An 18,570-nucleotide genomic window follows, 5' to 3' on the forward strand; every position below is an offset into this window, starting at 1 on the left:
CTTGACTGCCCTGGTCTGTCTAGCGATTGAACCCACTTTGCCAGTGCCGGAGAATTAAGCCCACTTGCCCTCCTCTCATGAGCACAGATTCTTAATTAAGCAACGAGTGCAGATGCCTCAGTCCTCCCAGGAATCAGGCAGCAATAATGCTGCAAAGTGTTCATTTTTTAAAAATGAATAAGACGAGAGCTGTGAATGCACGCCAGAGGAGGAAAGAGGCCGGCCTCAGCTTCCGGCACAAGCAGTGAATCTTTCAGCTAAGTGAGGGAGTCTTTTGAAGCTGCATGGTTTTTAAGTAGGAGGGGCATTGAGTGACACACACACACACCAAATTTCCTATGCGATTGCTTTCTCTCCCTCTCTGCCACCCGCACACCCCCCCCCTTTTCCTGTGCGGTGTGGATTTTTAAAGCCTTGAAAAAGAGACTCAGAGCTGACTTAAAGAGGGAAGCTCCTGCCACAGCAGCGACAGGCATGTTGCTGCACACTTCAAGATAACGGCTGTCTTGCAGACGCACTCGGAGATGAAAATGCAAAAAGAGATGCAGGGCTACGTAGGAAAGCTTGCCCCTGGGCAAGATGTTTTCTCTTTGGTGGTTTTAATTCCTCGAATCCTGCCAAGTGATTTGAGGTGGGTGGGATGGAATCGACGGGCAGGTGGGGAGAGGAAGAAAGCCATGGAGCTCCTTTGTACTTTGTTGGTTAAAAATGGGGTTTTATGCAGGTTCCATTCCCTTACACCTGCCAAGGGTCATGCAGATCTTCCTCCCCTCCACCACCACGTATGATTTCGTATGTTCACTTCCCCTCCACGGAGCAATGGGAAGTGTCAGAGTGAAAGTCAGGAGACTTGAGGGAGAGGGAGGGTGACAGCTTATGCAACGGTTTGCAACAGAGAAATCTTGCACACACAGAAATGGGTATTAGTTTTCCAAGTAAGTCTACAAAAGGTCACTTGCTTGCCTGAATGCAGTGCTCTCTATAACTACTTCCGAGAAGGCAGAGGGCCTTCTAGGTAGTGGCACCCGCCCTGTTGAATTCCCTCCCATCAGATGTCAAGGAAATAAACAACTATCTGACTTTTAGAAGGCATCTGAAGGGAGCCCTGTTTAGGGAAGTTTTTAATGTTTGATGGTTTATTCTGCTTTTGATTCTGTTGGGAGCCTCCCAGAGTTGCTGGGGAAACTCGGCCACATGGGCGGGGTATAAATAATAAATTGTTTTTGTTGTTGTTGTTGTTGTTGTTCATCACTGTCCTAGCTGGAAGCTCTGTCAGATGAAACGAAAGGTGTGACCTCCACAAGCCAAAGATGACTTTTTTCTTTGCATGATCATTAGGTGCCGGTAGAACTTAGAGCTACTGAAAGATATCGGTTGAACTTTGCATGATTTTAGGACAAAAGGAGGGCTACATCTTCTTCTTGTTGTTGTTTAGTCGTGTTTGACTCTTCATGACCCCATGGACCAGAGCACGCCAGGCACTCCTGTCTTCCACTGCCTCCCGCAGTTTGGTCAAACTCATGCTGGTAGCTTTGAGAACACTGTCCAACCATCTCATCCTCTGTTGTCCCCTTCTCCTTGTGCCCTCCATCTTTCCCAACATCAGGGTCTTTTCCAGGGAGTCTTCTCTTCTCATGAGGTGGCCACATCTACTCTTTGCCTATTTGGCCAATGCTTCTGTTCTCCAGCAGTGCCAGTGGCCACAACAACCTCCATCTCAGTAGCATCTGACATAGGTATCACATCCACCTTCACAGCTGCTTTACGCAATGTCATATCATGACACAGCATAGCACAGAGAGGAATTGGGGGGGAAGACATGAAGAAGGATTTGGTAACTGCTTTGCATGCAAACGTCCCGGGTTCAATTCCCAGCATCTCCAGGTGGGACTGGGTGAGACCCCTGTCTGAAACCCGAGAGAGCTGCTGTCAGTTAGTGTAGACAATACTGAAGTAGGTGGACCAATAGTCTGACTTGGTGTAAGGCAGCTTCCAGCTGGTAGCTACTGCCACTTCAGCCCTTCTCCAGGGGTCTTCTGGTCTCCTCCCTCTCCCTGCACAGGCATCCAGTCTTTCTTTTGATCCTCCCACTGCAGATTTTATGGTCTTGGACCACCACCTCTTCTTGTAAGGTTGCCTAAAGAGTCAACTCTCTGTTGGCCCAGGCTTCCTTCTTATCTGATGCAAGGAGTCTCTGTTTCCTATGGCGAGAGACATTTTAGCTTCCTGTGCCAGTTTCTTCTTTGAATGTCTATTATCCTAACTAATTTAAGGTTAGCTTAGAGCTTAGTATGCACTCTGCCAGCCAGTAGAAAAGGCCTAGCAAAGGGAGGGAGTGTTTGTGTGTGTGTGTGTGTGTGTGTGTGTGTGTGTGTGTGTATCCAGTAGCAGATGAAATCTGACTGCCTCAAGAAACTGAAAATCTTAGCTTGTAAAGTAAACCTGGCAGTAGTTATGGGGCTTGCTCCTTGTGGATTGCAGGTAATTTAATTCACAATGCATTTGCTTCCCTCTGGAGTAGATCTTGACAACAGCACAATCGCGTGCACACACACACAGCACATGCACACACATGCCAGTCAAAGAGCTCCAATTTAATCCTAGGTGTATAGCTATCATGTGGCTCAAGTGTGTTTTTCTAAACTATACATGTAGATACAGGCACTTCGTTTTCCAAACACTGGAAAAACTGCACATATGCAGGGTGGGAGTGAGGATGCATGGGAACCACTCTGTAACAAAACCAGCACTACTTTCCCTCTGCTGTTCATACATTGGGAACATAAGTAGAGCCTTTCTGAGTCAGGCCATAGGCCCATATAGTCCAGCCTCTTTTTCTCGCTGTGGCCAACCAGATGGTATCGGGGCAGGAGCCAGGAACAGGCCGGCAGTGACTCGCACCCGGTGTCAGTGTAGTGAGCTCTTTATTTAAAGAAACAAGCAGCTCAGGAGGCCAGGCCTATGGAGCGCAGGAACTCCTGCCCCAACGAGGCAGTTGCAAGGGCTGAAGGTCCACAGTTCTCTTAAATCTCCTCCTTCCCCTGGTTCATTCCCAAGCAAGCTGAGGCCCCTTTGTCTTGCCTGTATTTGCTTGGCCCTCTTCATATCTCTTTGGGTTCTGGGAGACCAGAAGAGAGAGGAGATGGTCGCTGCAGGAGGGAGAGACAGCCTGGCTTCCTGAGCAGCCTGACTCATTGCTGTCTCTTGGTCCTCTTCCTCTCCAGCCTCCTCTTCTGCCTCTGGTTCTGGGCTGCTCTCTGCCACAGACTCTTCCTGCTCACTAAACCCTGTTGCCTCTTCAGCTTCTGATACCTTCTCCATCCAGTCCTCTCCCTCTGACCACATATTGTCATCCTACCACCAATCTCCTGGCTCTGAGCCTTAGATAGATAATTACGGTCAAAGACCAGCTCACATACCATAACACAATAAAAACAGCATTCATAAAGATAAAATATGCAATCGGAGCAGATTGCAGCAATAGCTCATGAGTTAAAATTGAGATATATACATACACCCGTACAATTGAGATTTGGGCTACCATAACAAAAATTGACCCTGAGGCACTCCAAAGGGCAAATTCAGCATTTCCCTAGTAAGCTATTTTCTTCTGGAGGATGATCTGTGCCTACAAATCTGGGCACAGAATCTGGCTACCAGCCAAGTCATCTTATGAGCTGTGAGCCTTCTTTCCCTAGGGGTCACTTGGTGGTTCCCCAGCTGGTGCCTCTCACCCCACTCCTCTGCATCCAGCCAGTCCATAACAGATGGCTATAAGAAGCTTGCAAGCAGGACTTAAGTACTCCAAGAGGGAGAAGAGAGCGTAGGCATCCAGAAATCAGAGGTACGCTGCCTCTGATATTGGAGGGCCTGTTTGGAAAGCTGTGGGTGAAAATCCTTTCGATAAGCCTGTCTTGCATGAATATGCTTCATCCGAACCATTTGGTACTGTAACTCCCATTTCTGCTGGCACTGAATGCAAAAGCAGTTGTCTCTTTCGCATCTGCCTTGTGACTGTGACATTAAATCAACAAATGGCTAGTTAAGCGTTTTGCAAACTGTATGTGGAACACTCCCTAAAGGCTCGACTCCGTAACATCATATAAATACAAGTGTGACTCAGGCAACTAGAGAATGAGACAGAAGCTCAGCCTTTCACTCTGCTGCTGTTCCAGGCCCAGACTTTGAAGTAATTTCATGGAATGAGCTCACATGGTCTATCCAGTTTCTAAATATATTGGGCAGATGTATGTGTGTGTTTGTGTGTGTGTGGACAGATAGATAGCGTTTCCCCTCTTCTGCTGGGTACAAATAAGAAGATTACAGAAACTGTAGCTATACTCCTGTTGAAAGCAATGAGCTAAAATCTTATCCAAATAAGCATGACCACATTTCCCTACCTGTCAATAGTTATTCGATCTTGTATCTCACCGTTGCTTGTTCACAGCCCTATAAATCTAAGATGGTGATCAGTTCATCAGTTCAATAAATTGACACATTACAGGCAGGCAGGCAGGCATTCATGTGCCTAGAGTTCGACTTAGGCACTGGAGGACATCTCTTGCAAACATGGATGCCAGTTTTGTGCCTGTCTGTGTTCCATCCTGGCAAGGAAGTGGCTTGGATGATATATTTTGGCCAGATAAAAGCACTAGGGGAGTAAAGCTGGACCAAGGAGCGGTGTGGCCTGGGAAACGGGCCAAGGGACAGAAAGAGAATTGGGGGGAACATTCATCTCCTGGGCCTGTGGTTCCCCTAACCATCAAGCACAGCTTGGGTGCTATATAGATTATCAAATTTGCAGGAGTTGTAAATTGAGTTGTTCTTTTTTTTTTACACAACTGTTGTATGCTACACTGCAATGTTTATATTTTATGCACTCGTGCATTGCATATGTTCTGTGCTTGTGTTTTCCTGACCCTGGCTGTGTTGTCATTCTGATAGCATAGCCTAAAACTCTTATTGAAAACAGAAGATAGCATCAATCAAGCTTACTAAACCTGATTACTAGAGAGTCAGCTCCGTTGAGTGCGCTAAGGCATAGAGAATTTACTTCCATGTTCACTCCCTGGCATCTCCAGCTTAGGGGCTTGGATCGTTCCCTGCCTGAAACATTGGACAGTTTCTACCAATCGGCGTCAAGAACGCCAAGCTAGATGGCGTATTGTCCTGAGTTCATTTAAGGCACTGCCCTGTGTTTCCAGATTCACTTGCATGCATGGCCAATGCATGCTGCATTTGTACCCCGCTCAATGCCAGTAATTTCAGGACATGTAGCAACTCTGAGATTGACCCAATAAATCAAGCTCCCCCCTCTACTTTCCCTGCAGCACAGCCTGCCCCCCTCCCCCAGTTCTCTCCCCAACCCCCTCCCTTTAGGAACGCTGCTTCTTTCTCCCCATTTTATCAAGAATGTTGATATCTAGGGCATGAATGCCAATGCTGAAACGTACATTCAATTAGGAGCCAGCTCCTGACTGACCTACATAACAGTTCATTCATGAGATAACATGACCTGCAGCCATAGAGATGAGAAGGGGAGGGGGAGAGTCAGTTGATTGAGCCGGGCTTGGCTGTACATGCCGCAAACTCTCTGGTGACTGGGGGAATCGTCTAAAATTAGAGCATGTTACACATTACCAAGAGGGGCTTTCGGCACACCATTTTCCGTTCTCTCTGCAGCAATATTTCTTTTATGAGATGGGCATAATAATTTGTCACTTTGGCTCTCCCTGTAATCCTCGAAGGCTTAACTTTCATTAGCACGGTGCACTTAGGTAGATGGCGAGATGAGCAATTAGGTCCTTGATGGTTATGGTTTTCTGATGTCAGCTGTGGCGAAAGGGACTAGATCGAGTCAAAGGTGAGGTGGTGGCATAAAAGACGTAATGCTGTGCAAGTGGAAGCTCTGATGCCTTACATGGGCACAGATATATTATTATTGGGAGGGTATGCCAGCCTCGCCCAACTTATATATTACAGTGGACACTCGGGTTGCAAACGTGATCCGTGCGGGACGCACGTTCGCAACCCGCAGCATTTGCAACCCACAGTGGTGCATCTGTGCACACGCAGGTTGCGATTCAGTGCTTCTGTGCATGTGCGACCGCCAAAACCTGGAAGTAACCTGTTCCAGTACTTCCAGGTTTCGGCAGTCCGTAACCCAAAAAAACCGCAACCTGAAGTGGCTGTAAGCCGAGGTCTGACTGTATATGTGCTGAACCATATTTCAACAGCATAAGTTTATAAGAATATTAACACACACACACATTTTTATATAGTGATATGCATGATTCATAGAATCATAGAACCGTTGGAAGGGACCCCTAGTCCAACCCCCTGCAATGCAGGAATCTCAGCTAAAGCATCCATGACAGATGGCCATCCAACCTCTGCTAATAAACCACCAAGAAAGGAGAGTCCACAACCTCCCAAGGGAGACAGTTTCACTTTCAAATAGCTTTATTCCTCATGTTGAGTCAGAATCTCCTGTCTTGGGGCCGTTGGTTTGAGTCCTACCCTCCAGAGCAGGAGAAAATAAGTTTGCTCCACCTTCCGTGTGAGAGCTCTTGGGATATTTGAAGATGGCTATCATATCTCCTCTCAGTCTCTTCTTTTCCAGGCTAAGCGTAGCCAGCTCCCTCAACTGTTCCTCATAAGGCATGGCTTCCAGACCCTTGATCATCTTGGTTGCCCTCCTCTGCACACCTTCCAGCTTGTCAGCATCCTTCTTAAATTGTGGTGCCCACCCAGAACTGGACACAATACCCCCAGGTGGGGTCTGAGCAAGGCAGGAGTGCTTCCTGGCTCAGGTAGCATTGTTGCTGTTGCTGCTGCTGTGCCCACCTATCACCAGCAAAATTAAGTGGATGGTGCTGCCACCAACTTGCATGGTGTCAGCCCTACTTAGGCCTTCATTATATCCATGCCATCTGCCCTGGAATAAAGCCCAGATCCAAAGGGATGCAACTGCATGTTATCTCAGCAAATGTGCATAGCTACTGCTGGGTTTGCTGAGTAAATGCAGAGGGGACGCTTGTTTAGAAGAATCTGTAGGCAGGAAGTGTATAGCTTCTACTATTTACATTCCTGAAGAAGAAAAGGGAAAATAAATGAATAGCAACAAAATATGAGACGAGGAGCTTTTGGTCTTTTTCAGTGTGTTCAGTAATTAGGGACAGAGAGATCTGTCAATTTTAGTTTTTTGAAAGTGCTAACAAATTTTCATAAGAACTTTTTGAAAAAAGGAAGGAAGGAAGGAAGGAAGGAAGGAAGGAAGGAAGGAAGGAAGAGAGAAAGAAAGAAAGAAAGAAAGAAAGAAAGAAAGAAAGAAAGAAAGAAAGAAAGAAAGAAATTGGTGGCTAAACATGGAAAACTGAACTTAAGAAAGGAAAGGAAATAATAAACTTTTTCCCCCAAAGTCTTATTTAGTTCCCCACATTTCTCCATCAGTTTCCCCCGTTTTTTCAAGTCTTCATGAAAACCCATGAGCATTTCTCCTAAGCTATGTTTTTTTTGTATGCAATTTTCTCTACCATAATGCATTTTTAAATGTTACATTCTCTAATATATACATTTTAGGCACAGTTTCCAATATTTAGCACATTTTAGTAAACATTATTTTGTTGGAGAACTGCATCACAACATTCAGAGAAGTGCAAATTTTGAAGGATGGTTGTGTTTTGGCTTGCTTATTTTTCTGGAAAAAGAAAATGTGAACCAAGCTGAATTTCTCCTCAATTCCTAGCTGTAAGATTCCTTCCCCTTAAGTACAGCAACTCTTAGAGGCGGGTGCTTAACCCTTCTCTAACCTATCAATTCTCCCTGGTTAAAAAATAATAATAAGGCCAGTCTATTCCCTCCCCAACCCTGCTTCCATGTCAGATCAGACTTGTTTTCAGTCTTGGGTTCTTAACTACTGGAGGGTAGGGGTTTAAAAAATGGTTTAAAATAACCAAAGGGGATTCTCAGATGAGAATGAAGAGGCAGGGAAAGGGTTAAGCACACACAAACTCACTCTTCCCGATTCTCACTTACGAAAACTATACTTCTGCACATTATCCACCACACATTTGGTTTACAGAAATTTCAAATCGATACACAGTCAAATTTCTGCCTAATATTCACAGTAGGGCAAAGCGTATATTCCTCATACAATGCATTTTTTGTGTGCTTGTTTCACTAATGCATGCATTGGGATATGTACACAGTACTTGGCTGGAGAACTGCATTTCAAAATTCAGAGAAGAGTGGATTTTGAAGTTTCACTGCATAACCCTTTGTGTTTTGCTCCAGAAAGTGCAAATTTTGTATGCTTACCTTTAAATGTGAACCAAATCTAACATGTCTCTCATCCCTGAAAACCTGTGAAGTAGGTTAGGCTTGAGAGTGTGAACTTCATGGCTGAGTAGGGACTTGAACATGGGTAGGGCTGTCATACATCTGGAATTTCCCGGACATATCTGGAATTTCTGAAAATCAGTAAAAACGTCCTGGAAAACTCAGGCGTAGGGCAACCCAAAGTTGAAAGTGTCATTTTTTGTGTGTGTGAATTTCCTTTAAAAAATAGCTCAGAAACTTCTTGCTCAACAACCTTTGTGTCTGGATTTTCACTTTTTGAAATATGGCAACCCTAAGCATGGGTTTCTCTGATATTGTTAGCTGAAAAACACACAGAGAGACACACAAACTACTCACTCCACTGTTCATCCACTCACAACTTAACTTGGTGGTCTGTGAACAGAATAAATCTTGCATTGACCATCGACTTTCGCGTCCATAAAAAATGGTGTTCATCTAATTGTGGTTGATATAAACTCAACCCAACACTTCTGGAGTAGCAAATGGATATATTTTTTAATTGAAATGTTGCTGCGTGTCTCTCTAATAAACTATGAGATAGTTCCCCTCTGCTCTTAAAAGTGTTTCTAGAGTGCTGAAACGCCAAGGCCTTTGCTTGGTGCAGAAATGTGTGTGTGTGTGTGTGTGAGAGAGAGAGAGAGAGAGAGAGGGAGGGGTGGGGGAAGTTTTTCTGGCGAACGGATGTCTTCGCATATTGCCAAACCACAAAGGAAGCTGCAGAGCGAAGGCTCGAGGTCTCTGGTGCAAAAACTGCTCGACCAGTTGAGAAGCAGGAACTGGTGAAGATCTGCATGGAGCCATGTTGAGGTATTCTTTTTAAAATGGTTTTTTTCTTCCTCTATTTTGTCCTGAAAGAAGGTTAAACCGTAGGACCTGAACGATGTTAAGATGCCTGGATGACCTTTCTGGGGGGAATCGAGGGCAGGTGGCGCTTTGCAGAAATAAAATTTAAAAATGTTCCTTTTGAAAACTTGGCTATTGTTAGGGAATGAGGACAGCGAAGGAACAGGGCTGTGTACGAGGGAGACCAAGGGGTTCGCTTGAACAGGAAAGGCCTTGTGCCCTTACACAATCCACAGGGAGAGTTTGAAATAGCCACAGAGAAGAGGGTTTTTATCTACACAAAGCCCAGGTGAACAGCTTGCTTGGACATCTTTTGCTTTCTTTTTCAAAAAAAAACCCCACAGTGCCTCTCTTTGTGGTTTGGTAGAGGCTTGTACCTTTCTCTCTGTGTGTGTCTTTTAACTTGTCCTCCTTGGGTGAGGAAAGTTTTCCAAGTATTCAGAACACTTGTTTCAGGAAAAATAAGATTCAGAGCAGGAGGGGACCTGCAGTCTTCCAGATGTTTCTGGACTATCATTCACATCCTCTCTGATCTTCAGCCCTGCTGGCTGGGGCTTTGGGGAACTGTGTCCTATCAGTGCTGGACACAGTGACCCCCTCCCTGCCCTGCTTGGACCTTGCTAACAGGAGGGAGAAGAAACCACAGGTGGGATTCTGTATATCCTAGTGTTGCCTCCCCAAATAACATTTTTTGACTGTGAAAATTTCAGGATTTTGCTTGGGATCTGGGTGATCGCCATGTTTTCAGTCAGGAAGGAATCCTTCTTGCTGGTCCAAATTGATCTGTGGCCATTTTGTTTTTTCTCTCCACTTCCTTCCTGATTCCTTCCCTGTAAGCTCCTGAGGGCAGGGACCTGTCTTGTTGTTTGTGTGGAAAATATACGTTGACAATGTGCTCTAAATAATAACTGTTGTTGTTGTTGTTAAAGAACTCTTTGCCTTCAGTGGGTAGATTGGGATCTACGGGAGATTTCCAGTGGATAGTCAAGGATTTCTGACTCTTGGTTCTTGAACAATTGAAGCAGCACAATCCACACAACCTTCCGCCTCCGCCACCCTAAATTATGCTTCTGAACTGAAGAAAGCTTGAGTAACCAGGAGTAGATTTTTGTGAGGAAGGTCTGTAAGCACCATTCAGTTCTGGGACTCAAATGTCCTGGTCTCAGAACTGTTTAATTCTATATGTATGAATTTTGCACCTGGCTGCAAAAGTTGGTGGATCTAGCAAAAACTAAAGCATATCCTGCAAGCCTGAACTCTGTCCACTCCTGCCTCACAGTATTTGCAGCGGCTACATTACTTTAAAATAGGTGCCCTTGAGGTTGGCTTTTGTCAGCTCTGCATCCAATCTCCTTGGTGTCTGCTGGAGTCGAGGATCTGAACTCAGAACTTCAGGATGAAGGTCCACTCTGTCCACGCAAGCTTGGGTCATATTCGCAGCATACATTTGAAGCACTATGATGCCCAACTTTAAACAGTAGTGGCTTCCCCCCAAAGAATTCTGGGAGCTGTAGTTTATTAACGGTACTTAGAGTTGCTAGGTGACTCCCTGTTCCTTTTCCTGAGCTACAATTCCCAGAGTTCCCTGTTAAGTGGCATTGATTGTGAAACTACTCTGGGAATTGTAGCTCAATGAGGGGAAGAGGGGTCTTAGTACAATTAAACTACAGCTCCCAGGATTCCTTGGGGGAAGCCACAGCTGTTTAAAGTGGCAGCATAGTGCTCTAAGTGCACAGTGCAGATGTGGCCTCAGATGAACTCACAGTTCTTGTGCAGCTTTGTGCAGTTTCTTCTGGCTCTTTAGTAGTAGTAAAAATAATAATAATAATTTATTATTTATACCCCACCCATCTGGCTGGGTTTCCCCAGCCACTCCGGGCAGCTCCCAACAGAATATTTAAAGCACAATCAGACATTAAAAATATTACACATCAGACATTAAAAGCTTCCCTAAAAAGGGCTGCCTTCAGATGTCTTCTAAAAGTCTGATAGTTGTTTATTTCCTTGACATCTGATGGGAGGGTGTTCCACAGGCTGAGTGCCACTACTGAGAAGGCCCTTTAGGGAGGACGGCCTCACCTTCACCTCTTTGACAGTAACTCAGAAACATACCTATACGTCTAGTTTATGAAACTCAAGGTGGGTGGATTAGAAATACCCAACGCCACAACTCTGAAAACTATTAGGTCTCCAGAGCTGGACTCGAGTCACTTTTGCAAGATAGTAGAAATGAGAAGCTTGGTGATCACAAATGCACGGGGTTGGCACAATTTCTCCCCCATCCAATCATGTGTTAACTCTGTAAGAGCTAATCTAGCTACTGTAACTGACTTCCTTGTGGGCACAGCTTCTCAGAACAATCTGAAGGATTTTGCTGAGAGTTGCTTTATCAGCCTTTTAAAAAAAAGCGATGGGGATTTCTGGTTTGTTTGTTTCTCTGTCAGCTTTCTAGCACTCCCAAGCTGTGCATTCTGAAATGCACACAGTTTCATTCATAATCTGGATGCATCACACCCCTTAGAACCAGTTGGAAGGGACCATGAGGGTCATCTAGTCCAACCGCCTGCGGTGCAGGGATGTTTTGCCCAACATGGGACTCGAACACACAACCCTGTGATTGAGAGTCTGGCGCTCTTGCCTGCTGAGCCACACACTGTTTGGGAAGAAGATGGGAAGGTTGAAACCCTGAAGGTGCCCAAATTTGAAACCAAAGGGTTTCAAGTCACTGAGAAGACTTTGTGCCTTTAAGAGGGGAGAGGTTGTTTCCCTTGATAGAAGCACCCAATGCAGTTTGGGTGAGGAAGGTCCTTAAACTGCCCCTTTTGTTAGAACTAGATAACATCTCGTTATGAGTCGTCATGTTTAGCAAAATGGAGGAACACTTGTGAAACACCCATCTCAAAACTGTGGCACACTTTTCCTGGAATAGCTGCATGGTTATTGCTCCCAATAAGAGGCAGAGAAGGCTTGCAAAATCTCTTTTTTCCTTTCCTTTCCTTTTTTTGGTCTTACGTCCCCGGGTCACTGTCATTTGGGGCTAGAAAGGTATCTGGAATCTTGATGGGTTTGGGGTGTTTTTTTTTGCAAAGATTGCATTAATCCTGATCACTAAATAGAGCCTCCATATTCAGGAGCAGGTTCATCAGGGTGGTCATGTGTCCCTTTTCCACACAGAGGACCTTCTCTTTATTTGAAGGAATCCCATGTGAAGTCCAGTGCTGTTCAAAACAAATTTAAAGATAAGAACCATCGGAAAGGAGAGCAGGGATGGCCTTAAAGTTACACATCAGCAGTGAGCAGAACAGAGACCTTGTCACAGCCTTCCGCACAACAGAGAGCTGTGTTGAGTTTATAGTAATTTTTTTAAAAAACTTCCAGCTGTACAGTAATACCTTCACGAATGTCCGCCTCATCTAGTGTCCATTCTGGCGAATGTCCATTGCAAACACGGAAGTACCGGAACGGGTTACTTCCAGGTTTGCCACATGCGCAGAAGAGCTAAATCGCACTTCACGCATGCGCAGAAGCACAAACCACTCCATGTGCATGCACCGATGCGGCGCTTTGCCCTGCGTCCTTTTCGGATAGCGACCGCAGCTCTGGAACAGATCCCGGGTGCAAAACAAGGACCACTGTACATATAAATTAGCACGTGTAAATTTTAAGCAAATCTTTACTCTTTTGTGTGTGTTGGTGTGTTTCCTCTTTTGGGGGCAACGAATAAGTGGAATATGAATATGCTGAGGGCAGCATAGAAGCGGGCTACTGTGCTTATGCCCTGCTTGGGGGCTTCCCAGAGATGGCTACTGTAGGAAGCTGGCCTAGACAAATTTTCACTCTGATCCAGCAGATCCTTTCTAATCCGGATGATGCACAAAAAAGCATAAGTCCCGGGCCATGAATCCAGTCCTGAGAACTGCACTCCACGTCCTCAGGTTCAGCTGTTTGATTTGGGGACGCTTGACGCAGGTTATTGAGCTAGCCAATCAAGATGTTTTATCCTGTCTTCCAATCACGTGGCCTGTTGTTGCATCCATGCACACACTCGCCCATTTGGGCTTCTTCCTCTGAAAAGGGCCCTGTGGTTTGAGCTTGCACAATCTCGCTCGTGATGTGGCCAAAGCTTGGGTGAAACTCTTACAAATCCAAGTGGAAACATCTGCTGCAAACGGCATTTTTCTCCTCCGTACTAGGATGGAGGGAAGTCGGAACAGTCAGCACTTTCACCCTGAAATGATTTCCCCCCCTTCTTTCCTTTACAACGGAGCTTTGTTTTTCTCCCACTCCCAAATACTTCTCTGCAGCCTCTTGAGACAACCCAGCCCAAATGTCAGCCTTTCCCGGCCATCCGCAAGTAACATCTGCCTCACGCCTGGCCACCTGCTCTCTTTCGGGTCCCTCCAGGATTTGTGTTGCAGCAGTTCCAGCATCCGCTGGATTTTCTTCTCCTTCTTCTTCTTCTTCTTCTTCTTCTTCTTCTTCTTCTTCTTCTTCTTCTTCTTCTTCCCCTTCCCAAAAATGAATCTGTCTGCTTATATAGTGGTACCTCGCGTTAAGTACTTAATTCATTCCGGCAGTCCGTTCTTAACCTGAAACTGTTCTTAACCTGAAGCACCACTTTAGCTAATGGGGCCTCCTGCTGCCGCCACACCGCCGGAGCATGATTTCTGTTCTCATCCTAAAACAAAGTTCTTAACCCGAGGTACTCTTTCTGGGTTAGCGGAGTCTGTAACCTGAAGCGTCTGTAACCCGAGGTACCACTGTACTTCCATTCTTCTCTGTGGCTTCTTCAGGCGTGGTGGAGACTCTGGCTAAGAGCCACGATGGAACCTCCATGTTCAAAGAAAGCATATCTGTGACTGTCGGTTGCTGGACACAACAGCATCTGGAAATCATTGGCCTCAACTACTGGCTTCCTTGAAGAATCAAGATGGGAACTCATGCAAATACTAGTCACAGATGGTGGGACCTGCAGCCTTCCAGATTTTGCTGAATTCCTACTCTTGTCTTCCCCAGCCAGCATGACTAATGGTCAGGGGTGGTGGGAGCTGGAAATCAGCAACATTTGGAAGATCTCAGGTTCCCCACCCATGGAGCTATAAGACAGCGTGGGATGGGAAGAACAAAGGAAGTGAAGAATATGGAGGTGGGGTAAGCTGGGGCAGAATAGACACAGCATCTAGAGCAGCGGTTCTCAACCTGTGGGTCCCCAGATGTTGTTGGACTACAACTCCCATCATCCTTGAACACTGGTCATTTTGGTTAGGATGGGTAACCTGAGGCTCTCCAGTGACATCTGGAGGGCCACTGGTTTTGCAGCTCAGCACTGGATGGCTCTTTGGTTTGATGGAGCAGGGCCCTTGCGCTCTTATGGGTGGTTTCTCTCCTTTCTTTCTTTTTGAATGGGCACCATGAATTTGAACCGAGCTTCAGAGCTTCACACGCACAGTATTTTCCCCAGATGGGCATATGGGAAGGACGTCGTTGCTGCAGGCTAAGTGTCTACTTAGTGTATTATTCCTTTTCCGGTGGGTGGCCAGCCTAAAAGCAGAGTGTTGGAAGTGAAGCAGCAGCGATCATTCAGTTAGCAACCCAAGGGTTAATTCTGTTTAATCAACAACCAAGAGTGTGTGTGTGGATGTGCCTCCTAGCACCCGCCCAGAACGGCATGATCCTTGGTGAGGTAACATGTGCTCTGTTTGCCTGTGTAGTTCTGAGAGAGCTTCCCCCTGCCCTGGTATGTCTCATTTTTTTGATACCTTCCTGCCATGAGCAAGGCCTGAAAATAAAACAAACCCCCTCTGTTTGTTTCTCCTTGCATTAAAGGTAAAGGGACCCCTGACCATTAGGTCCAGTCGTGGCAGACTCTGGGGTTGCAGCGCTCATATTGCTTTATTGGCCAAGGGAGCCGGCGTACAGCTTCCGGGTCATGTGGCCAGCATGACTAAGCCGCTTCTGGCGAACCAGAGCAGCACACGGAAACGCTGTTTACCTTCCCGCCAGAGTGGTACCTATTTATCTACTTGCACTTTGACGTGCTTTTGAACTGCTAGGTTGGCAGGAGCTGGGACCGAGCAACGGGAGCTCACCCCGTCATGGGGATTTGAACTGCCGACCTTCTGATCGGCAAGACCTAGGCTCTGTGGTTTAACTCACAGTGCCACCCGCGTCTCCTTGCATTATGTGCTGCTTTTATTCAGTTTTCCTCCGTGATGTGTTTATTTTTATCCTCATTATTCACCTGACTCTGCAAACACAGAGACATCAGCCACCCCCTTTTGTTTGTCCTGCGGCAGTCCGAGGTATACTGCCTCTGAGCAGTGATGTTCCATTTAGCTAGCTGCTGATGACTCTGACCTCTTCTCCAAAGCGAGATGCTTGATTCGTGGCAACCAAGAGCAGGGCCCAAGCCCCCCACGATTCTCTCATTGGCCAATTGGTGGAGAGACCAGCGTCGACTCCAGACGCTTTCGGCTCAGCCGCGGGAGCCAAAGCCATAACAGAGCTTCTTATTTCTCCCCTCACAACTCCCGGGAGAGTTCCGCCTTGTTGGAAAATGCTATAAGGAAAGCCTGATTATGATAAGTGCGGTGCGTGTTCTTTAAAATTGCTTTCTTTGCAGCGCGCCATAGAAAAGTAATAGAGCAAAATAATGGCGGCATTAGTAATAGTTTTCCCTCTTTCACAAGGAGGAGTGAAGAGGGGTGCGAGGGAGGCTACGTTACGGCAATAACGGCTCTAGAAGACACATAAATGTTTCTAGTTAACCTTTGTGAAAATACTTTCCCTCCTGTTTTAATACACTCTGAGGAGGGGGCAGGAGAGGAGAATGTGACGGTTGTGAGTAATTGCAAGCAATCTGAGCTGCATACATAATTCCCCTTTGCTGGTGTTGTCTGTGGCGACTGTTTGGAAAAGGGGGAGCCCTAATTCAGCTTGCCTGTGGGCAACCTGGTGGACCAATCCTTCTGGAGAATATGCATCCCAGTGGTGGGTGAGGCCCAGAGCCAAAATGGGGAGGAACAGCAATGATTCTCATCTTGGTACCTCAGGTTACAGACGCTTCAGGTTACAGACGCTTCAGGTTACAGACTCCACTAACCCAGAAATAGTACCTTGGGTTAAGAACTTTGCTTCAGGATGAGAACAGAAATTGTGCTCTGGCAGCGCGGCAGCAGCAGGAGGCCCCATTAGCTAAAGTGGTACCTCAGGTTAAGAACAGTTTCAGGTTAAGAACGGACCTTCAGAATGAATTAAGTTCTTAACTGGAGGTACCACTGTATCAAGGAATGGACACTGAGTCCTTGGATGGGTGGATACTGATGTGTGAACACCAATAGAAAGCAGATTGGAGGCAGACTTGGAAGAAGGAATTGGTGATACTGGGGGAACCTGTAGGTATCCCAGAATCCTTTGCAACACAGAGCAGTTCTGGGGCAAGTCTGGAGAGCATTGGCCATTTCCTCAGCATGTAAAGTGCTTCCTGGAGGTAGAAAGTATGGGGGAAAGACTGGTCTAAATGCACAACTCCACATATTTGGGGGTGAGGCAATAGGTTTCCACTCAGCTAGATTCTTCGACAACTGGTAGGAGCTTTCACCCTGTCCTCTCTCTTTTTTTTGCACTCCTCAGCTCGCCACGTCTATTTTGGGTTGGGCGCCTCCTGTCATATGCTGTCTCGAGTTTGGGCTATCGGGTTGCAGCTCACAACTTAAGTTGCACCCCATCCTCGCACCTGCATGACCTCATCGGTGACCTTTCATGCTTGCCAATCATGGACGTAGCTAGACCTGCCGTGTTCACAGATGGAGCTGCTTTGGCATGCGCATATATATATATATATAAATGCGCAGATACGAGGCAGCTTCCCAAATTGCTAGTGCTTTTGGTGCCCACTTTGGGTTTTGGCGTAATTTCAAACAAGTGGTTCTCTTCAGTAGGTGACTTTTTAAGTAAGAAGATCCCTTAATCACATAGAATGGGGGCCTTATGAAAAGACTCAGTGGCTATCAAATCTCAAAACAAAGAAATGGAGCCTTAAAATTATCATGGTTATTATTATTATTATTAATAATAATAATATCATTATCATCTTATATGGTCTATGAGGCTATTTGCAGACTTAGCACAGAATCATAGAAATGTAGAGTGGTGAAATTGGAAGGGAACACAATGATTTTCTGGTCCAAACCACTGCAATGCAGGAATCTTTTGCCCAATGTGGGGGCTTGAACCCATGACCCCGGCAGAGGAATGGGGGTGTGAAAGGAGCTGAACGCCCCTGGCACCATTCCAGTAGTGTGCCATTGCGGCCGGGCCGCCCAGACACGCACCGAACACCCCACAGGTGGCGCGTCACGCTCCCAGAACATGCCACCTTTAGAACAGTTCCATTCCACCTTTAGAACAGGCATGTGGAGTTGTTGTGTGTTACATGTCTGTTTACTTCCAGCACAGTCTGCTGTGAATATCCGTTGTATCTAGCTTTTGCCTAAGCTGTTTGCTTGAACACAAAGGGAAGCAGACATGTTTTTTCCTTTCTCCCGCTGCTAAATAAATGCTTGTAAATATGCTTACATATGCCTCTGTCCGCTACATCTGTTGCAAAGTGGTACCTGAGGTACCACTGTATATCGTACAAAACTGGTTTGAATTCCATATTGTGATATCAGTTTCATATTTTTAGTTTACCTGGCAATATACAGAAATCATGATGTGTGTTAGGGCTGGGCAATATATTGTCCAAAGCCAGTTTGAAGTCATATACTGGCCTTGGTCCAGTATACCTGAAGGAGCGTCTCCACCCCCATCATTCTACCCGGACACTGAGGTCCAGCACCGAGGGCCTTCTGGCGGTTCCCTAACTGCGAGAAGTGAGGTTACAGGGAACCAGGGAGAGGGCCTTCTCGGTAGTGGCGCCTGCCCTGTGGAACGCCCTCCCGTCAGATGTCAAAGAGAAAAAACAACTACCAGACTTTTAGAAGACATTTGAAGGCAGCCCTGTTTAGGGAAACTTTTAATGTGTAATAGACTATTGTATTTTAATATTTTGTTGGAAGCCACCCAGAGTGACTGGGGAAACCCAGCCAGATGGGTGGGGTATAAATAAATTATTATTATTATTATTATTATTATTATTATTATTATTATTATTATTTCATGGTATCAGTTTCACAGCTTTTGACCTGGCAATATATCGTGATTCATGATGTGTTTGTATGAGTGTTATGAAAAAATCATTATGGGAGGCAGGAATCGTGAAGCCAGCCAATACCTCACCATAGCTCCATCCTTACTTCAGACACTGTGTTACAGGGGCACCAACTTGCCCTCCACATTTAGGGGTCCTCGCGTCACGTGATGCGT

General features: G+C 46.0%; 1 protein-coding gene across 50 annotated transcripts in view; it reads left to right on the plus strand.

The window, feature by feature from the left end:
- Positions 1-18,570, plus strand: part of CELF2 (CUGBP Elav-like family member 2) — a 524,207-nt gene that overhangs the window by 253,416 nt on the left and 252,221 nt on the right. For 4 of the 50 annotated variants that reach the window (XM_083700391.1, XM_083700426.1, XM_083700429.1 and 1 more), the window contains exon 1: positions 9,015-9,168. The exons of the other annotated variants lie outside the window; for them this stretch is intronic. In XM_083700391.1, coding sequence (XP_083556517.1) covers positions 9,161-9,168 — 8 coding nt within the window. In that variant the 5' untranslated portion in view covers positions 9,015-9,160. Of the gene's footprint in view, positions 1-9,014; positions 9,169-18,570 lie in introns of those variants that run through there. 50 annotated transcript variants of the gene reach the window in all.

The sequence above is a fragment of the Podarcis gaigeae genome (assembly GCF_964106915.1).
Source record: "Podarcis gaigeae genome assembly, chromosome: 10".
Classification (NCBI taxonomy): Eukaryota; Metazoa; Chordata; class Lepidosauria; order Squamata; family Lacertidae; genus Podarcis; species Podarcis gaigeae.